Source organism: Macaca mulatta, chromosome 9, assembly GCF_049350105.2.
Source record: "Macaca mulatta isolate MMU2019108-1 chromosome 9, T2T-MMU8v2.0, whole genome shotgun sequence".
Taxonomy (NCBI): domain Eukaryota; kingdom Metazoa; phylum Chordata; class Mammalia; order Primates; family Cercopithecidae; genus Macaca; species Macaca mulatta.
In genome coordinates this window covers 128,318,952-128,341,825 of record NC_133414.1, presented here as the reverse complement: position 1 = coordinate 128,341,825, position 22,874 = coordinate 128,318,952, and the positions used below count along the sequence as shown (strand labels likewise).

General features: G+C 42.3%; 1 protein-coding gene across 8 annotated transcripts in view; it reads left to right on the top strand.

The window, feature by feature from the left end:
- The window catches only part of GFRA1 (GDNF family receptor alpha 1), a 220,242-nt gene that overhangs the window by 40,382 nt on the left and 156,986 nt on the right, over window positions 1–22,874 (top strand). For 4 of the 8 annotated variants that reach the window (XM_015148259.3, XM_015148260.3, XM_077947602.1 and 1 more), the window contains exon 5: window positions 22,369–22,383. The exons of the other annotated variants lie outside the window; for them this stretch is intronic. In XM_015148259.3, the coding sequence (XP_015003745.2) occupies window positions 22,369–22,383 (15 nt within the window). The remainder of the gene's footprint in view (window positions 1–22,368; window positions 22,384–22,874) is intronic. 8 annotated transcript variants of the gene reach the window in all.

Here is a 22,874-nt window from a genome sequence, read left to right as displayed (position 1 = left end):
GTACTCAGAAAGCTGATTAACTCAATTAAAAATACATTTTTTTTTTTTTTTTGGAGATGGAGTCTCGCTCTGTCACCCAGGCTGGGGTGCCATGGTGCGATCTTGGCTCACTGCAACCTCTGCTTCTCAGGTTCAAGGGATGCTCCTGCCTCAGCCTCCTGAGTGGCTGGGATTACAGGTGTGTGCCACCATGCCCAGCTAATTCTGTATATTTTAAGTAGAGACAGGGTTTTGCCATGTTGGCCAGGCTGATCTCGAACTCCTGACCTCAAGTGAGCTGCCCGTCTCGGCCTCCTAAACTGCTGGGATTACAGACGTGAGCCACTGCTCCTGGCCCAAGCATACCTTTTAAATAATAAGAAAGAAGTAAAGGTGGCTTGTTAGAATCCTGATTTAGGCCTGAACTTAAAATAACTTGTTCTTTGGCCTGAACTAGCAATCTATATTTAATTAAAGGTCAGAGATCTCTGTGCCCCCCATTAAGGGTTCCCAAAGCAGAAAAGCCATGAGAAGTGGACTTCCCTGCAGTTATCTCTGAATGGACTTATCAAAGACGGGGCCTCAGCCTGGTGACAGTGCTTAGCTGGAGACCCTGGCAAGATCTGAGGCTTTGGAGCCCTGGAATTGGAGGTTATCACTTAATCATTCTGATTACTTTTTAACACCTCTGAGGAGTTTAATGATTAAAATATGTTCCACTTCAGAAAACTTCAGAACAAGCTGTAAAAAGTAATTCGCAATTCTCCTTTTCTCTCTATCTATGCCGAATGTGGTGTTTAATTACTCCATAATAGCTTTTTGTTCTGGTGATTTGTTATAAAAATAGACAAGTCCTTTATCATCATTAAACACCAGGATTAGTTTTTTTTTTTTTTTTTGTATTAGGAATCATTCAAATGTCTTAAAAGGTTCAAAGAAAAATGGCCGAGAACTTTTTTTAGGTGTAAAAATGTAAACACAATGCCTTGATATTTACAATAAATGGATTCATTCAAATGGTGTATATTTAAAGAGAAGTCGAGGCACTAAAATACTCATCCTTTAAGATCACCCAACTGCTATCCGAGACAAGATTCTGGAGGGATGCCAACGTACACCCTGTAAGGTACATTCCTTGGGAGGATGAAATCACTGGTGTTTTTGCTCACATTAATTCTGCATAGTATGGAATATGTTTACTTTTTAACATGTTTGTTTTAGTAGGTTGCAGAGTCCAACTATCCAGGTATGGATGGTTTGACATAAAAGGGCAGCACTCTTACCTAAAACCCTGACCAGTCTGAATTACCAGATTATTTGTTGGAGAGAAGAGAATGTAAGCCATTGAGGAAGAAGAAGATGGTCAGTGTGTCTTCTCCTTTCTTTCTTTCTCTCTTGTTCGCCCTCTCCATACTGGGGTCTTAATTTGATCCCAGAATAACATCTACTTGTTCAACTCTAGACAGGGCCGTATTTTACGGACATTCTTCTGCAATAGTCCCTGTTTGCCGAAGGAAGTGCAGTTGATTCACAACTTGGTTGAATTCGTTTTAAATAAGCTTGTGTGCCCAGGTCTTGATTTAGGTGTTGTGGAAATGTGAAGTAATGCCTGTCACAGAGCATTAGCTTTTATATAGTAGTTAGAATTTAAATTTATGGTGTATTACAACAGATTATTTTTCTTCACTAAGCAGGTGAGGCCAGAAAAGGCTGGCAGCTGTTTTTAGTTAAAGCAGAAGACAAAGGTCTAGCATTGGGGAAAAGGAAAAGGAGAATGCTTTTTAAGAATGGAAAGCATTGTTTAAATCTAATGTAGAATTCAGAAAAAAAAAAGCTTTACCTTGGATTTACCTAACATAGGCACACTTCAAAAAATGCTTTGTATCAATTATATAATTTGAATTCAAAATGAGATTCAAGTAATTTTAGGAATACTTATCCCCATGCCTTATATGATATGAGGTCATTTTTCTGTCTTGTATATAAATGTATGACTTTTAATTATAATATTTTGGAGGAAGATATGATTTGAGCCACTATTAAGTTTAACCTTATCATGTAAGACATGAGGAAACTGAGGCTCAGGAAATTCATATAACTGAATTCATGTCACGGAGCCAGCCTAGAAACCCAGGTTGTCCGTCAGACCTGGCTGACTCCTGGGACAAAGTCGTTAGGACAGGTCTTGTGCCTGGTTGGTCATCTTCTTGTGGACCCATCTGCCCCTGCCAATCCCTGCATTGTTTTCAGGCATTGGCTTAAAGCCCAGCTGTGAACGTTTCACTTCTCTGCTAAGAAGTGTTCATGACCCCTCATGCCATGACTTCAAAATATGTAGTAATGTTTTTTAAATAGAAAATAAATTTCCAACTTTCCTTAACATGATATTCGAAGTCCTTTTCCCCATCAGTAAGCTAGCCTTGTCCTACCCACCTTTCCAGACTCCTCCTCATTCTCTTCTCTCCTAAGAACACTGGGCTGCTCCACCCATCCAGAGATATTCCATCTTTCTACAGCCCCATATTTTCCTTCTGCTTCTACTTTGAGTGTTCCTCCTCTTTGACTTATTGAAATAATTGCTGTAGCTGCTACTTGTTTCCATAACAGTTTACTCATTGATAGCTTTGATAAAGCACTTATTCTTTTTCTTGTGTTAAATTGTGTGTGTGTGTGTCTGTCTGTCTGTCCACATGTGCCTAGTTTCTTTAATAGAAGGGGGCACTGGCCTGTTTGTACGTATGGCCTCTGTCTAATAGTTGCTCAATAAATACTTTCAGAGTTGAAACCAGTCTTGTTTATATTATCGAGAACTCTTCCCTTCACTATCTGGAAAAGCTAGATTTCTACTGAGAATTGACTTGTAATAGCCTTTATATATGTGGGTGTCTTCACTGTAGCATGTTTCCAGGAACTTACGAGGAGCAAATAATTTCCATCTTGGAAAGCCACTCAACATAGTGAGAAGAGCTTGGCCTTTGGCATGAGAGAGACTAATTTGGAATCCAGCTCCTTCATTTGCTATCACTGTGATCTTGAACAAGTTGTCAGCGTCAGTTTCCTCAGCTCTAAAATGAGATAACAGTACTCATCTTTCAGGGATAGCATAAGAATTACATCAGAAAAATACACAGGAGGTGCTTGGAATAGAGGAGCCACTTAGACCATCATGATGTATCAGGTATCCTTTTTTTAGGAACCATACTTTAGACAGATTTCCAAGTCCTCAGGTACCCTGTTTCCTTTTTGATTATGCCCTTTGAGTTGATGAGATTAAACACTGTTGAGACCTTCAGAAAGTGGCCAAATGGGTGGGCGATTACACTCTTGGATGGATGCTTTGGTAAAATAGAAAAGGGTAAAAAGAAGCTCCTTGGGAAGCTTGAATCAAAGACACAGCAGGGATTTGCTCAGGTAACAACCCAGGGAAACCCGTGGAGAAGGCAGCTCCCCAAGGTGTGCCTGGTAGGAATACACCACCCTGCAGAGCAGCCTCCTTTCCAACACGACTGCCCGTACCAAGTGAGAGCTGGTTAAAATAAACTATTATCTCATCTGTCAGGTAAAAGGAAGGAGAAGGAGGCCCAGCCATCCCTCCCACCACCCAGCCTTCCATCATGACTGAGTCCCAACAGTGTAACATATTTGCTTAAAATGTGGATGTATTAGGGGAAGGGCAGCCCTACAGCTGACTGTCCATATGGAAGCATCATAGGTCTGTTTTAACCTTGCAGGGGAGCCACCTCCTCATCTTCATGTGCTCCAAATACCTGTTCTTCACAGAACATCATGCTGCTCCTAAGGAGGGGTGGGAAGGGTTGCACTCTTAGGAATAAGATTCTGGGAACACCACCCTTCCTTTCTCTAATATCTCCACCTGAGAAGAGTTCTCTCTGATGCTATTGTTGGCACTGGGTGAGCCCCAGATGAAGGAGGGCTGAGGATTCTGTAGGGACTATAAGAACAAACAGAATTTCGATGACCCAGTGCTTTGATGCAATTTGTACTTGCAATTTCAACTTAGACTGGGTCATTCTGTAGAAATACTTGAGTTTTCTTTTGGGTAAAATTGACTAGTTAGTTACGCTGGCTGTTTTTCTATGTAATCACTTTCCTTGTCACTTGCCCTCATTGCCTGGCCACCCCACTGTTTGGTTGTGTATAACCAGTGTATTAATTTCCTACTGCTTCTGCAACAAATTACCCTAAATGTAGTAGCTTAACCAATACAAATTTATTAGTGTACAGTTTTGTAGGCCACAGATCCAACATGGGTCTCACTGGACTAAACTCGAGGAGTTGGCAGGACTTTGTTACTTTTGGGGGCCCTGATGGAGAATCTGTCTTCTTGCCTTTTCCATTTTCTAGAGGCCACCTGACTTTCTTTTTTTCTTTCTTCCTTTTTTTTTTTTTTTTTTTTTTTTTGAGACAGAGTCTTGGTCTGTCACCAAGGCTGGAGTGCAGTGACACTATCTTGGCTCACTGAAACCTGTATCTCCCAGGTTCAAGCAATTCTCTGCCTCAGCCTCCTGAGCAACTGGGATTACAGGCGCCTTCCACCATGCCTGGCTAATTTTTTGTATTTTTAGTAGAGACAGGGTTTCACCATCTTGGCCAGGCTGGTCTTGAACTCCTGACCTCGTGATCCACCCATCTTGGCCTCCCAAAGTGCTGGGATTACAGGTGTGAGCCACTGCGCCTGGCCCCACCTGCCTTTCTTGACTTGTGGCTTCCCTCCCCATCTTCAAAGTCAGCAACACAGCATCTCTCTGGCCCTTTTTTCACCATAATAACTCTCTGGGGGAAGATTCTCCAACTTTAGGGATTCATGTGATTAGGCTGGGCCCACCTGAATAATACAGGAAAACATCCTCATCTCCAGATCCTTAATTTAATCATATCTGCAAAGTCTCATTTGCCATGTAAAGTAACCTCTTCACAGATTCCAGGGATTAGAACATGAGCATCTTGGGCAGGGAGCATTGGTCTATGCACCATAGCCAGAAATAGAGAGTAGGTTGGACCTCCTGGCCATCTGTTGGAGCAATCCTGGCTGTCTTCCTAGGCATCTCCAGCTGGAAGATGATGAAGACACCTTTAAACTTCTTTATCAGAGGCCTCCAGACTTTTGGTGGTTTGCAATGACATTTTCTTCATAATTCCCTTAACTTTCTAAATCACACCATGTGTGCTTGCGAAGCCAGCCAATTGCTTACTGACTACCAGGCCCAGGAGATAATGGGAGTGGTGGGAGGAGAGTGGAAAATGAGGGCTTTGATTACCCAGGCCCTGAACAAGTCCATCTAGAAATAGCCATGTTCCAGCCAGTTCTTTTGAAATGCGAAGTCAGGTACATTTTGTAACAACTGCTATAATTTGAAGATGCCTCAAGCCACAGACTGGCTCCAGAAATGAGCTTTGTTCTTTATAGCACACTTTGCCCAAAACATAGGCACTTTAAAATAACTTGATAGCCTCTAACTGAGGAACATTCCAGAGGGCAGAGACTGGGGTATATTCATCTTTGGATATGCCCAGTACAGAGCCGGTTGCATGGCCCATTCTAAGTGCCAGAACAAGCGTGATACTTGGTATACTCTCATTTATGAGCACGTGGAGGAAATGGATCTGATGTGACAGGAGATGGAATTAAGCTCTGTTTCCCACCTGGACCCACTGTGTGTCCAGAAGAGATTAAGAACTCCTAGATATCTTGTCTCTGTTTCCATAATGCACAGAACAGAGATGAGTCAATGAGACTGCCTTCTACTTCAGTTTACTGGAGATGCTGAACAAAAGTAGATACAGGAATTTAAGATTGTCTCGTTTGAGAAGGCAGGATGCTGGTTTATATAAATCACTCTAATCTTCTATTCCCGCAGCACCCAGCAGGGAATAGTGTTTGTGGAAGGAAATAATGACAATATAGCTCTGTGCTTATTAAAGGCATTAACTTTGGGATCAGGCAAACTCAAGTTTGAATCATGGCTGTGCCACTTGCCAGCACTGTGACTCTGGCCACATTACTTCACCTCCACTTCTTTCTTAACTCCAAAGAGTGAGTTTGAAAAAGGCAGTAAACATAGTTCCTTGGGCATTGGCTGGCTACTGAAGCAGCCAGACAGTTTGGTAGGGGTTCTTGGCCCAGCTACTTAATGATAACTGTTTGATCCCTAGAGCCCACTACATCTAAGGTCCATTTCTGTTTCCTCTCTTTGGGTGCAGACATACCTGTGGATTCTTTATAGAGTTCCAGCTGGGCCAGAGGTTTAGAGCTTGCTGCTGTCCTATAGGTCCTATTTGCCATGCCCTGGACATGTGGCTCAAAGAGTAATTTAGAGCAGGGGTTTCCAACCCTGGACAGTAGGAACCGGGCTGCACAGCAGGAGGTGAGTAGCGGGCAAGTGAGTGAAGCTTCATCTGCATTTACAGCCGCTCCCCATTGCTCACATTACCGCCTGAGCTCCATCACCTGTCAGATTAGAGGCAGCATTAGATTCTCATAGGAGGGCAAACCCTTTTGTGAACTGCACATGAGAGGGATCCATGTTGCATGCTCCTTATGAGAATCTAATACCTGATGATCTGTCACTCTCTCCTGTCACTCCCAGGTAGGACCCACTAGTTGCAGGAAAACAAGGTCAGGGCTCCCACTGGTTCTATAATACATTATGGTGAGTTGTATAATTATTTTATTATATATTACAATGTAGTAATACTAGGAATAAAATGCACAATAAATGTAATGCACTATGTCATCCAGAACCACTCCTCACACACACTCACATACACCCCCTGCCTGTGGAAAAACTGTCTTCCATGAAACCAGTCCCTGGTGCCAGAAAGGTCGGGGACCGCTGATCTAGAGAAGGAGAAGCAAAAGCCGCTCTGAACAATACAGAGCTCACAAATGTGGAGCTAGGCGGGGAAGCCCTCACGGTGACACGCAAGGCCCCTTCTCGATGAAATCCCTTTTAGAAGAACTTTCCTATCTGTGAATAGTGGTCTGTCATCTTGGCCTCATCTTTCATCATTTTCAAAAGGCAACCCTTTGATCACGACTCTTCGAGGGTGCAGTTGACGTTTTCTGGGCCTGGCTTATTTGGGAAACATTTGTGCTTTGTAAAGACTTGGGGCATGCCAGTATTTAAAAGGCCATACCGACCATCTTCCACCCTAGTTCAAGGATCCAGTTGGCAGAGGGCAGCAAACAAGAGACCGTTTGTGCCTCCGTAATCACAGAGCAGGGGGCATTTTATAACTGCTGAGTGGACTTCAAAGTTAATTACCACTGAGAAGTCTGAATAAAATACCCCTCCAAAACCTTGGAGATCAAGAAAATTTCATTTCTTTATTTATTCTTAAAAATCAGTACTAGATCTGAACATACTTTAAAGATCAGTACTAGACCAGCACTGTCCAATAGAAATGTAATGTGAGCCACATCTGTAATTGAACATTTTCCAGTACCACGTTCAAAAATAGCAACAGCACAGGTGAAATTAATTTTAATGATAATATTTAATTTCGGGCAGGTGCAGTGACTCACACCTGTAATCCCAGCACTTTGGGAGGCTAAGGCAGGTGGATCACTTGAAGCCAGGAGTTTGAGACCAGGCTGGCCAACATGGTGAAATCCCATTTCTACTAAAAATACAAAATGAGCCGGGTGTGGTGATGGGCACCTGTAATCCCAGCTACTCGGGAGGCTGAGGCAGGAGAACTGTTTGAACTCTGGAGGCAGAGGCTGCAGCGAGCCGAGATCACACCGCTGCATTCCAGCCTGGACAACAGAGCAAGACTCCGTCTCAAAAAAATAAAATAAATAACAAATTTCACCCAGATTATTTAAAGTATCATTTTCTTTTCTTTTCTTTTTTTTTTTTTTTTGAGACGGACTCTTGCTCTGTCACCAGGCTGAGTGCAGTGGCATGATCTTGGCTCACTGCAACCTCCCGCTCCTGGGTTCAAGCAGTTCTCCTGCCTCAGCCTCCTGAGTAGTGGGGACTATAAGCGCACACCACCACGCCCAGCTACTTTTTGTGTTTTTAGTAGAGACAGTGTTTCACCATGTTGGCCAGGATGGTCTCAATCTCATGACCTCATGATCCGCCTGCCCCTCGGCCTCCCAAAGTGCTGGGATTACAGGCATGAGCCACCATGCCTGGCCCCGAAATATCATTTTAGCATGTAATTTAATATAAAAAAATTATGAACAAGCAATTTTACCTTTTTTGGTGACCCAAGTTTTGAAATCTGGTGTCGGAGTTTTACTTAGATCATATTACAATTCCCACTCACCACTTTTCAAGGGCTGAGTGGGCACATGTGGCTGGGGGCTACTGTATTGAACAGCATAGATGTCCGTAGAGGCACCAGGTTGTGACCCCTGAGGAGAAGAGATGCTGTCTTTCATCTTTGCATAGTTTTCTCTAGCTATAGTGTCTAGCATCTGAGTGTGGTTCTTCAGATGTGTTCATAGGATGAAGAGCTAGATGCATTTGTGAGACTGGCTTGCCTAGCTGTATTTAAAGTGTACAGTTAAATGGATTTTAGTATATTCAGAGTTTTCTATTCAGCATACAGTCAATTGTGGAGTGTTTTCATTACCTCCTTAAAAATCTGGCACATCCTTAGCTGTCACCCCCTGATCCCCTCCACCTCTAGGCAACCATTACTCTATTTTCTGTCTCTTGATTTACCAATTCTGAATATTTCATATAAGTGGAACCATACAATATGTGGTCTTTGTGTCTGGCTTCTTTCACTTAGATCATGCTTTCAAGATTCATCCATGTTGTAGCACGTATCAATACTTCATGTCTTCTCGTTGTCAAATATTATTTCATTGTGTGGATGTGCTACATTTTATTTATCCATTTGTCAGCTGATGGAAATTTGTATTATTTCCACTTTTTGGTTATTACAGCTAATGCTTCTATGAACTCCTGTGTACAGATTTTTGCACGGACATATTTTCATTTCTCTCGGGTATATACCCAGGAGTGGAATTGCTGGATCATATGATACACTGTATTTGTAACTATTTGAGGACCTGCCAGACTGTTTTCCAAAGTGGCTATACCATTTGACATTCCCATCAGCGGTGTATGTGCTTCCAGTTTCTCTACATAATCACCAGCACTTGTTATTATCTTTTTGAGTAGAGCCATCTCTTCGTTTGTGCTGCTATAACAAACTACCAAGGCTGGGTAATTTATAAAGGACAGAATCCCTGTTCTTTCAGTTCTGGAGGCTGAGAAGTCCAAGATCGAGGCGCCAGCATGTCTGATTGCCTAGTGAGGAATGCTCTGTTTCCAAGATGGCGCCTTGCTGCCATATTCTCTTGAGGGAAGGAACGCTGTGTCAACTGTGATGCTTGAAGAAGTATATGTATAAAGGACAATTAACATTTTTTAAGCTCTGTAAGATGCTGGAATCCCTTTTTATTTTCAGGGAATTTCTGGCAAGCCTGCCACCTAAATTCTTCATGAAAATGACATTTACATTTCATGATTGTGTTGAGCCAGTGAATGATATCATACAGATTTAGAAGAATCTTAAACTGCCAAATGAACTTTCCCTTCTGTTTTGCAGAGGCACTCAGTGGGGTATGAGCTGTGGTGATCACATTTGCTGCTTGCTGACTGTTCTTCACAAGGAGGGAAACGTTTTTGCTGGTGGTCCTCCCTGTGTGCAACTGCAGAGGTTTTTGCAAGGTGTTCTCAGCTCTCTGGTTACTCTCCATTTCTGAAATGTTTGGCTTCAATGTAGAGGAGCCCAGCCCAGTATGCAGTCCTGCCACGCACAGTCATGACATGGGACGAGGGAGAGGGAGGAGCCACATAGGCTACCTCAGCCCGTAAGTGGGTGACTCTAGAAAATGTACTACCTTCTGGCAGAAAGGCCTGTGCTCTGAAAGATTCGTGAAATACCTGTAGTTTACGTTTAATTACCTGCTTACAACTACTTCTGAAAAATACTAGCGCTTATGTGATATAGAGTGTAGGGTAATATGTCTGGTTTTAGTGTTTGTTCACATGGTAAACATTGATCCTGCTTCCAGAGAAGCAAATATGACTAGGAGAATATGAATGTTCTATTGCTAGAGATGTTCTCTCACATTTTTTTCCTGGATGACATCATTCCATGCTGGGGGGCTAGTAGGCAGAGGGAGTAGGCTGTGATATTTTGCTGCACACCTCTGATTTTTAATTTTTGAGTTTTAGAATCCAGGTAAGTATAGTCATTCCTCGGTATCCACAGGAGATTGATATCTGGACCCCTTATATAAAATGGTGTGGGATTTGCATTTAATTACTTGAGTATGCGCATCCTTCTGTATACAGGTAATTTAAACTGTAGGTTACCTGTAATACATGATACAATATAAATCCTATATAAATGTTGTTATACTTTATTGTTTTAGTTTGTATTATTTTTTATTGTAGTATCATTAATTTTACTTTTTATTTTTTCAAATATTTTCAATCAATGGTTGGTTGAATCTGTGGATGCAAAACCTGTGGATATGGAGGTCTGACTGTATATTTTATTCATTGCGACAAGCGCAGTTGCCAGCATGCCAAAGAATTTGGTTGATCCTGATGATATCCTGCAACTTGATTTCTTATAAATCTCTGTCCAATTGCCTGCTTCTGTGAAGTGCCTTCTATGTGTCAGGCACTGTGTGAAGTCTTTATTAACGTGATTTCCTGCAATCTTCACAACAGCCCCATATCACTGTTGCCCCACTGTATCAGATGGAGATGTTGAGGCTTAGAACAGAAAGATTGCTTTCCCAGTGGCAGATCCAGGGTCAAAATACAATCCCTGACCGGGCACGGTGTTTCACGCCTGTAATCCCAGCACTTTGGGAGCCTCAGGGGGGCGGATCACCTGAGGTCAGGAGTTCGTGACCAGCCTGGCCAACATGGCGAAACCCCCTCTCTACTAAAAATAGAAAAATTAGCTGGACACGGTGGTGGGCACCTGTAATCTCAGCTACTTTGGGGGCGGAGGCAGGAGAATAGCTTGAATCTGGAAGAGGGAGGTTGCAGTGAGCCGAGATCATGCCACTGCACTCCAGCCTGGGCGACAGGGCAAAAAAAAAAAAAAAAAAAGAAGAAGAAGAAAAGAAAGCCCTCCGGCTGCTGCACTCATATGTGCATTGCCTGCACTGCATTACCTCCCGCCTGGCTCTTTCCCCTTCTACCACCTCTCACACCCTCCTTTTCGTAAACCCAAGTAGGATGGCCCTGGGTCAGGGCAGCTGCATAGATCTTTGTAGCTCGGTCATATTTCCTTGTACGTATTGTTCTCTTCTTCCTCACTCTCTTCTTGGAATTCTCATTTTTTAGTCCAGGGAGACATCATTTCCCCATGTCCTTACCTTACCTTAGCAATTGCCATAAACCTATTGAAACAGTTGCAATCTTTTAGGAAGAGAATTTGTAAAGTTTTAAAAAAGTAAATGTGTATCTAGGCAGTTTCTGCAATTGGACCCGAAATCCACAGAGAATAAAGTTACAGAAAAAAAAATGTGGCTGAGGATCTAGAAACATGGGGATTATTGTATTAAAAGTATTATGAACACAGGCCAGGTGTGGTGATTCACGCCTGTAATCCCAGCACTTTGGGAGGCCAGGGTGGGCAGATCACCTGAGGTCAGGAGTGTGAGACCAGCCTGGCCAACATAGTGAAACCACATCTCTGCTAAAAACAAAAATTAGCTGGGCGTGGTGGTACATGCCTGTAATGCCAGTTACTTGGGAGGTTGAGGCATGAGAATTTCTTGAACCTGGGAGACAGAGGTTGCAGTGAGCCGAGGTCACACCCCTGCATTCCAGCCTAGGCAACAGAATGAGACTCTGTCTTTAAAAAAAAAGGTATTGGGCAACCCGCTCGGGTCCCCTTCCATGCTGCGGAAGCTTTGTCCTTTTGCTCTTCATAATAAATCTTGCTGCTGCTCACTCTGGTTCCGCATCTTCTTAAAAAAAAAAAAAAGGTATTATGAACATGAATTCTCTTCTCTGCTTAGGGTGTCTTAGAAGGGATGAGGCATATTTATTTGTTCCTTCTTCCTTCCACACATCTATCAATGGTGTCTTCATTGAGAGACAGTGTAGCAAAGTGGTTAAGAGTTTGGATTCTGAAGCCAGACTGCTTGAGTTGAATTCCAGCTCACTTGCTTCCCTTTGACCTTTGGCAACTTTAGTTAACCTTTGTGGACCTGTGTGTGTGTGTGGTTTTTTTTTTTTTTGTTTTGAGACAGAGTCTCACTCTGTCGCCCAGGCTGGAGTGCAGTGGCTTGGTCTCGGCTCACTGCAAGCTCCGCCTCCCGGGTTCACGCCATTCTCCTGCCTCAGCCTCCTGAGTAGCTGGGACTACAGGCACCTGCCACCATGCCCGGCTAATTTTTTTGCATTTTTTTTTAGTACAGACGGGATTTCACTGTGTTAGCCAGGATGGTCTCGATCTCCTGACCTCGTGATCTGCCCGCCTTGGCCTCCCAAAGTGCTGGGATTACAGGCATGAGCCACTGTGCCCGGCCAGGCCTGTGTTTCTTTATCTGTAAAGTGAGGATAATGAGAATAGCTACCTTTTAGGGTGATTGAGAGGATTCAGGCAGTCTATGTAAACTACTTAAAATAGTGCCTGCTATACAGAAAACTCTGAAAACATTAGTTATTATTAATGTTAATATGGACTTTTATGCTCTAATATTCTGCCCTGGGCTTTGGGACTACAATGGACAGAATGTCCCTGACATCATGGTCCTTTCAGCTTAGTTGGAGAGAAAGAGAAAGAAAATAACAAGTGTATATTAGGGCACCAAGGAGATGTACAGTAGATATGGGAGCATATAGCAGGGAGTTCTAATGAAAGGTCCTGGTAGTGTTCATTATAGAACTTTAGAACTGGAAAAGATTGCAGCTATTTTCTTGTCAGCTGCTCCTTTGAAACCCAGAGTGCTTAAATGATTTAAGTTCATTCAGGTGATGTGTAGTAGAGCCAGGCCAGAACCTGTACCTCCTGAAACTGAGGTCAAGCTAGAGTGTATTACGTCATCAAAGCCCCTCCTAGAAGTCTTGGGCCCATTTCATGATGATCAACAACGCTTGATTTTAGAGCAGCTTCTCAGAATTCAAACTTGAATTGTCTCTGGCTCCTGGGAGCTGTCCTGATGGTTATTTGTGCCAAGCATCAGGTAATGATGATAATCATTGTCTTCTGTTTACTTTAAAGTTGTCCATCCTGATAATGATCACCTGGTAAAGAGAGAGATTTATTCTGCTGGACATTTGTAAACATCTAGTTTGAATTTTGGAAACTGGGTAACCAACCTGATTAAAACCTGGATCACGCAGAGCTGGCTGAGGAATACATGTGGATAAAATGTATCATTTGACTTGGAAATGGAGATGAAAAAGCATCTTCAGGAAGTGTATGTTGGGTGGGCGGGTTGGGGGATTAAAACCTCATTCAAGCAGGTAATAGAACCTTAAAGGTTTCAGATGGCTTATAATTTATCTGTAATGGGAAAAATACTTTACCACTGAGATAATATCTTGGAATAAATTTGAAATCACAGGCTGTATTATGGATGTGTTTGTGGATGTATGTGAATTGCAAAGAATGAAATTTTTTTGTGAATGTAATTTAGCATGCGTAAGATGACAAATAAGCTATATGCAGTAAGAGTCCATTTGATACAATGTGTGTAATTTTAAACTTAAAATCGTCATGCTTTGGAACTGGAAGGGACCTTAGAGATCATCTAGTAGGAATCATTTTGCAAATGGAAGAACGGAATCCCAGGGAAGGTGAGTGGCTTTGCCTGCACTGCAAACTAGAATCCAGATGTTTAGACAACTGCATTTGGAGACTTTTTACACTGTAAAGCTTGATATCCAGGGGCTCACTTTTAGTATTTTACCAGTATTAGTTTTATGTCATTGCTAATCACAGCTATAATGTAATTTCTTCTGGAAGATGGGCCATCTCTTCAGCCCTTTGCATATATGGATACTTAATACAAATACTTTTTGTGACTCCTAATTAATACTCCAATTAATATCCGATGATAGAAGTTTAGGAAAATTGAAGCAATGTTACTTGTCAACTTCTTTTGTTTAGGCTCTTAATGTGGCTTCTTCTGATTTCTCAGCTGATTCGAAAGAATTCAGAGAAGGTCATGTGTGCTGCTGTTTTCATAGGAAAACACTGGTTGCTAGAGGGATCAATTTCAACATAGTTTCATATCATAGAGATTTTAATAATGCAGTCTAAAATATTTGTACATGAATTCATTAAGCCCAGATTAGTCTTATTATAATTACTCAAAAAGTAATTCAATTTAAGAGAAAACATTTTAAATGGATATAAAATACACTGTGAGCTGGGAAGCCGTACTGTTCTACTTTATCAGCTCTATAAAGTACTAGCAGACTCGAACATAACTTTCATAGTATACAGAATGCAATCATAAAAAGTATTATTCCTAAATCTATTTTTTTATGTTCTTTCAGTAGTTAAGAGCTTTATTCCTCTGTGCTAGGAATGAGATATACTAGGGATAGGATGTCGTAAACATGGTAGGGGCTCACCAGCTCGTGTCTCTTGCACTGCCTTTCCAAGTCAGCGCAGGTTGATGGGTTACAAGCACACAGCCCAAGATTGATGTTGGTAGTACATTCCCTAGTAAATGTAGCAGGAAGATTCTTTCAGGCTTTTTTAAAAAATTTTTTTCTTATCCACAAATAAAAGACATTTACTGAGCACTCTGTGCCTTCAGAGGTACAACAGTGACAGGCAAAGTATTGGTCTTCATTTCTAATATGATAAAAGGTGAAGGGAGGCCAGAAGCAAGGAAAACGAGAGAACTTTCTCCAGCCTACATCCAAAACCAGGTAGAGAAGAAAAGGCAGAGTGAGATAAAAGATCTTGCAGCATTAAAGAGCAGTTGTCGTTTTTGGCTTAGAGAGCTGGAGATGCGGAGCGAGGCCTTCCGGTTAGTCCTTAAAGCTATTACCAAGGCTCACTGGGGCTCTGTTCAGTTTGAGCAACCTTAGTGTGCCTGGAGGAAGCAGGAGGGTCATGAATATTGGCCGTGTGGCTACATGGTTGCCTGAGCTGTCTGGCTTTGGAGACATGGAAAACTAATCACAGCCCCTATGTGGTGCCACTGAGGCTGAGCGGGGACTCTGGAGGAGCTCTGGACTCTGGCCATGCTCCGGGAGAGGCAGACCTGCACCTGGGCAGGAAGGGGCTCTGCTTCAGTGGTTTGCTGTGCTCAAACTTTATTTAATAAAACAATGGAACCCTTTTCTCAGGCAAATTCTCCATAGAACCCCGTTATAGGGAACAGAACAGCTCTCTCTGAGTGCCGCCAATTCAGCTGCCCCCATACAGTTCCTACCTCTTTTGACCCTTACCCACCAGGGAGTGTGGCTTGAGATGCTGATCAAAGCCCGGGACAGGGCTAGCTGAGCCCCTTAAATGGTGTCTTGAGAAACAAAGACAGGTCCAGAGGAGACGGGTAATGTTAAAGGAATGAGTGGTACCCAAAACAAAGGTCAGGCCTTGGGTTTCTGGCCCCTCTGGGTTCTAACCACAACTCCTTAGATTGCTGGTGTTTGAAGGTAGGATGTCATTGGATCACTGATGTCAAGGCTTAAAAATCATTCATTCATAGGTAATATCTGAGAATTGATTTGTGGCTTCTGAATGGCATATAGCTACAGGATGACAAGAAGGAATTAGAAGGATTATTTTATTTTCATGAATTTTCCTCTCATGATTCCCTTATAGTCCTATGCAAGTCACAGAGGTTTTTCAAATAGTAGACAACCAATAAATGTTTTTTGAATAATAGTACTATAATTTATAGAAGACTTTCTGGGTGCCAGTCATCGTGTTCTCTTATAGGCAATCTCTCATTCAGTCTCCATGGCAAATTTTGTCTCCACAAAAATTACCTATCATTACTGGCATGTTGCTGATGAAAAAATCAAGGCTTGAGGAAATAAAATAATTTGCCCAAGATCGCACAGGCGAACATAGGACCAGCTCTGACATCAGAACCTGAGTTTTTATGACCCTGTTTCTATTGCTTGTTATTGTAACATTGACTTTCACCTATTGAACATGCAGCATACACCGGCCACCATGTGCTAAGTGCTTTACATATACGCTTTTGACTGTCCTCCTAGGCATTCTGCAAGATAAATTTTATTATCCTCATTGTACAAGTGAGGAAATGAAGACTCATAGAGTTTAAATAGCTAGTCCAGTGTGGCTAGGATGCTGACCTTTTCCAGGATTGAACGAATATTATTTGACTACAAAGTACTTGTGCTCTGTGCTGATTAAATTATCCCACTTGATCCTCATGATATTCCTACGGTAGGGAAAAAGCTCTTCGCTACTGTTGCCATTTTATAGATAGGAATGTAAGCTACAACATGTTCAGTGATTACTCCGGGTGTCCATTTGGTAAGGGGTTGGGACTTGATCCCAGATCATTGAGATCCAGTGGCCATAATCCTGTGGTGCCACAGCACTGGATCAAATAAGGACTCATCCTATCACCTTTGGAGAGCCGACCTGCAGGTTTGGACCTGAGCTTTGTCAATTGAAAACAGAACTTCCCTGGAGTGCCACGGGTACTCAACAAGTAGGGAGGCATTGATGGGCCCCACTTTTCAACATAAAAAGAAAAAATTCACTCCATTCGCAGAGATTTGCGGAAGAAATGTACCGACTGAATTCTCATTACTCTTCGTGTCTATGTACAGAGCTTGCTGGATTTTTAAACTTGGTGAGGGCGGCAGCGCAGCCGATTGTGAAACTGACTTTGGTTAATGGTGAACTGACTCCATCAAGAAAGCCGCATTCATTCCAGCTGTTTCGTTCCTCAGCCCTAGTTAGTTGGGTCCCAGTAAAATTCGCAGCGCTTTACTGTAAAAGCACTTGTACTTGAAAGAGAATTTTCTTTTTGTAGCTCAAACCACAGGAGGACTTGCAAGACAGCTGTCTCCCCAGGTGAGACTTCTTAAATGGGAGTTAAGTGCATGCATTTCAAGAAACTAAACTCCCTTCATCTATAATTTAACCTAGAAAAGAAAGCAAAATTGAGAGAGTAGTATGATTACATTGCTTGAGAACTAGTAACTTTACCTCCCCCAGTTTTATGGAAGTCATGCTCGGTTTCACTGTTTGCCATACCTTTAATACTGTGGGGTGTGGGCTAAGTGTGATATTGTAATAATAGTGAGAGTTTCTCTAACCATAGTTATGGACTATGGATTGAAATAGTAAATTATTCCTGGCAGACTGAATGGGCAATAAGACTGCCATCCAGTTCTCCTCATAAAACAAAGCAATAGATAAATAAAGCAGAGCCAACTCACTTAACCTGCATGGCTCTGTGCACTGCTAATTATTAACCCAGGCGCAAGAGAGGGGTTCACCCGGAGTGTAGTTAAGTCATTTTTAATCGAGGTAAACACTAGTCATGTGGATGAGTAGCACTCAAGAAAGTTTTAATCAGCAACATTTAGGAATCACCCAGCCTAATTGCCATAACTTATTAATAATAATAAATAATCGCATCTTTTTATGGCCCCTGTCTCTGGAGGACTCAGTGCATTAAAGATCTCTAGGGTGTGAATCTCTTAGTAGCTGTGGGGGAAGGGGCAAGTATCCTTGATGCTCATTCCTAACTGAAGACATTGGACAGCAGGGCTAAGAAAGGCAATCTGAGTTCCTTCCTTCTTATTTTCTTCCTCCCACATCTGAATCACCAACTTATACACACCCTTTCATCTATCTATAGGACCAGAATGGCTCCAGGGGCCAGTGGGGCTGGGGAGGCGGGGCAGGCGGAAGAACAGGCTTTCCTTTGTCCATGTGAATGATTGGGGTTGGGGTTTTCTCCCTTGGGAAGTGAGTAAGAGCAGAGCTTTGTCTGAAGGAGTTCATTTCCTCTGTACCAGTGTCCCTGGTGTCCTTTGGGCTCAACCTGATTCTGGCTAGAGCAGCCGTGGCAATTCCCCACTCCATACTGGCGTGATTTCCAACTCCTGCAACAGCAGAAAAGATGGTCCTGAGTCTTATTCTCAGAGTAATTCCCCACAGCAACGGATGGAATGGGAAAACATTTGTTGTATATCTAACTTTACCTTCTCACCACCACGATAGGGGTATTAGAATATGCCTGGGTTTTCAACAAGGAAACTCGCGCTCAGCAAGTGTAATGGATGGACTGCTGACTTTGTGGTTGGTTAGATTGAAAGAAGAATATCACGCTCAAATTCGAGGCCTTTTGGTTTTTGTAAGTGACTACTCCCTATAGTTTAGGAGATGGGAGTGGTGGACAGGAACACCAGTGTAGCGAATGGTAAGAATATTTCAATGGCTGATATCCTTTGACATCCACAGTTTGGGAGAGGAAGTTAAAATGTAGCTAACAGCACAAAAATCACCACCTTCTCCTTTATTTCCCGTTTGTCTGCCCATGAATCATGTGTGCGTGAGCCAGGATTGCCATTTCATTCTGGAAAAGTGAAATTTTAAAGAAGGTACCCAAACCATTATTAGACCAAAAAGATCAATAATAAGAATGGAATGATTTATACCTCAGACAACGAAAGACATAAACTTCGAATGTTAAGTTCCAAGATAATTCATGTGCAAAAGTGTTGCAATATTCATACTAATGTTTATTAAAATTTACAGTTGAATAAAACAGTGCAAAATGTAAACAAAGCTGAAAAAGAGTTTTTGGAAAAATCTAAAATAGCTACTGTGAGTTTTTAGAATAGAAGATATGAATAGTTACTCCATGTATATTTGTCTGCTAAAGCGTGAAATATACAATGGAATTGGACAGAATAAGGTCACTAAATCCCTCCCTGAATTTCCATCCTCCCTGTCCACTGATACTTTTCAGTAATTCAGATCAGCACTGAATTTTGAAGGAAGTGCTCCTTGTCAAAACCACGCAGAGGAGGTTGAGGATTCTGGACGGATGTCGAGACGGAATCCGTATTTCAAACACTAATCTTATTTCACTAATGTTTTCAGGGTTGGAAATTTTTGTCTGTATTCATTAGAGGGGAATGATAAATCTCTAGTTTGTACTTTGCTAATAATAGTCATGAGCTTTTGTGCTTCATTAAGGTTAAATGAATCTCATGTAGTCCTAGCTCAGCCTTTAACTCCATGTGTGATCTGGAGAAAAATCTCTGAATTGTCTGGGACTCAGTTTCCTCATCTGTAAAAGGAGGTTGGATCAGATGAGTGCTAAGACAGACCAGCCCTCTTTCCCTCCCTCGTAGGTGGGAGCTTGCCATGCCCAGGCAGGTGGGATCCACAAAGGTGTTTAAGAGACATTGCTCTTGTCCTCAGGAGCTCATGGTCTATATAAATAACTCATTATAATAAGAGCTATAATTGCAACATGCACAAATTACTCCAGGGGCACAGAAGCGGAAACAGTGAATTCCCTCTCTGTGGGAATAGACTTCACAGTGGCTGTGACATTTGAAGGCTGAATAGGAGGGCTCCTCCAGGTGTGCTGGCTGGTCAGAGGGTGGGTGGTGCAGACTATGGGTTCCAGGAAGCAAGTGCATGTGAAAGTGGTATATTTAGGGAGCTGCACATGATTCTCACAGTCTCTGGGCAGTGGCATCCCACACACTGCTGGATCAGAATTTGTACTAATGATGAATTACTGAGGTTAGAGACTACTGTATAGTGTGTATCAATTAGAGCAGAGTCAAGGTTTCCTGTAGTGGCACTGATAGGAGCCATTTAAATCCCAGTTGGCTTTGTTGAGTGTAAAAGAAATGGCGGTGTTTTTGCCAATTCCCTGGGAATTACGAGCCTGCAATCTGTTTTACCTGCACCACAACCACTGGCCTCAGTGTACCCTTGGGAGTATGAACAACTCCCTGTGGGGTCATGTGTGCCCAACTGGAGTGAAAACTGCCACCATAGATCTTCTCTTCTTGCAGGCTGTTAACCTACAAGGTGCGTGTCTCAGCCACACCACTGGTGGACCCTTGGTTCTTTGTGACTATGTAGGAGCTGATGTTTCTGGTAATGACAGAGCAAAATTAGATGTTGATGATATATAGTTCCTACTTAATTTTTAAGATGAAAATAACGTTAGCTTTAAAATTTCGGTTGTAAATGTAAGGCATGTTCATTGCTAAAAATTAATACAGAAATGCTTGCATAAAATGTAAAAAAGGTGACCCTAAATTCCATCTCCTGAAAATAATCAATATTTCTGTGACCATTGTGACAGATTTCTCTTCATACAGGTACATAAATGGGCTCAGGATTATATGTGCCATTTTGCTATCTAATATTTTCATTCAAAATAATCAAGGTCTTTAAATAGCCATTTAAAAGAGCTGCACAATAATCCATTGTGTGAGATATATTATATTTGGCTTGATTCCTTATTGCCAGACAATCAGGCAATATCCAGTGTCTTGCCAGTATAAACAATGTCATGAGGAACATTCATGTAGATTTCTTTTATATATTTTGTTATTTCATTAGATTAAAGTCCTAGGAGTGGTATTGGTGGGCCAAGGAGTGCATATTTAATCTTTTTTTAATATACTGTCAAACTATCTTCTAGAAGTTTCATTCCTTTTTTTTTTTTTTTTTTTTTTTAAATTTATTTATTATTATTATACTTTAAGTTGTAGGGTACATGTGCATAACGTGCAGGTTTGTTACATATGTATACTTGTGCCATGTTGCTGTGCATTGGGAGTTATACCTGATGTAAATGACGAGTTGATGGGTGCAGCACAGCAACATGGCACAAGTATACATATGTAACAAACCTGCACGTTATGCACATGTATCATTCCTTTTTATAGTCCTACCATCAGAGCAGGAACCGGCTCATGTCTGAGTGGTGCTGTCTGTATCTCTGCTGGTGTTCTTTTGTCTTTAAGTTACTGAGTGAGAAAGCATGAGCAAATGAGAGTACTTTTGGAGTGAGTGGGAGGTGGTATAAGCAGGGTGAATCTGAATCCACGTGGGAGATGTCAAAAAGTACTTGGCATTTGTACATATGTTTATCAAAAGATATGTACGGAAATGTTCATCACAATTCCTAATTTCCAAATGTTGAGAACAACCCAATATCTACCAATAGTCGAGTGGAGAAATAAACTGTAGTATAACCCCACAGTGAAATACCACATGGCAGTGAGAATGAATGAGCTACCACGAAAGAAGCCAAGAAAAGAATTCATGTTGTATCAGTCCATTTACATAAAATTCAAAACCAGGCCATTGAATTTCTGGTGGGGTGGTAGTTAGTGACTGCTTGTTTATTTTTTTAACTAGAGTGTGTGTGTGTGTGCGTGTGTGTGTGTTGAGATGGAATTTCGCTCTTGTTGCCCAGGCTGGAGTGCAATGGCGTGATCTCGGCTCACTGCAACCTCCGCCTCCCGGGTTCAAGTGATTCTCCTGCCTCAGCCTCCCGAGTAGCTGCCACCATAGAACCAGGGGTCCATCAGTGGTGCGGCTGAGACACGCACCTTGTAGGTTAACAGCCTGCAAGAAGAGAAGATCTATGGTGGCAGTTTTCACTCCAGTTGGGCACACGCACCCACCACCATGCCTGGCTAATTTTTGTATTTTTAGTAGAGACGGGGTTTCACCATGTTGGCCATACTGATCTCGAACTCCTGACCTCAGGTGACCCTCCTGCCTCAGCCTCTCACAGTGCTGGGATTATAGGTGTGAGCCACCATGCCTGGCCCTAGATTTGTGTTTCCTGGTGTCAGTGTAATTGGCATTTAGGGTATTTGGTAGCCTTTCAATATTTGCTGGAAAAAATACATTAATTTTTTTTTTAACTTTTCTAACAGACTTCGACCATGCTTGTTCCTCTATGGTGTTGAATGAGTTACTTAACTTTCTGGAGCCTCAGTTTCCCCATCTATAAAATGAGAACTATAATAAAACAATTTATAAGATTGTTGTGAAAGTAATATCAATATAAATAATAGCTGCTGATTTTTCTGTGTTTACTATGTACTGGGCACGGGTCTAAGCTCTTAAAATGTATGTCATCATTTGTTTAATTTTTCCCATACTTAGATCTATTTTGTGGTTTAGGGAACTGTAAGTCACAGAGTTAGTAAGTGTGAGGCCAGGACTGAAATGCAAGCAGCCTCATTCCAGATCTTGAGCTCTTAAGCACTGCCTGCTGAATTAAAGGAAATATGCATAGAGTGCTTAGCAAAGTCAGCGTATGTTATCATCATACTGTGACTTTCAACATTGTTATTAATATTTTTTCTCCTCTCTTTCTCCCCTCTCCCCTCCCCTATTTTTCTTCTCTCTTGGCAGATGTTTTTCAGCAAGGTAAGTTCGCTGTTTCCTGCCTGCGTTTTCACTGGCTGTGTGCTCTTTGGGGAATATGGGTATGGTCTGTGTGCAGAGGGTTATAGGACTTCTCATCCTCTATGGACACGTCATGTGGGACCTCAGGGACACCATGAGGACAGTGGCTTAAAGTGCCATCAGCCTCCCTGGGCCTCTGCTGTCCAACCTCTGCTTCTTCCTCTTAAACCATGCTTTGGGGTAGGATGTAGACTGGACAGCTGGGCAGGGACACTTGGAGAGGGGTCTGTGGCTGGGCCCTGGAAAGAGGGAGGGATGCTGTGGGCGTGGTGAGGACTGAGATTCTGGAGGGGAGTCTGGGGGAAGGCCCCTGTCCGTTGGGGCTCCTGCATCTCTGGGTCAGCTGCTGCTCCCTGTACCAGAGCCAGTGGAGATTTCTTTGCCAAGCAAACACGCCACTGTTGTAGAGGTGTGGCAAGGCCATGGCTGGCTGGCCACCTCGTGCCTTTCAA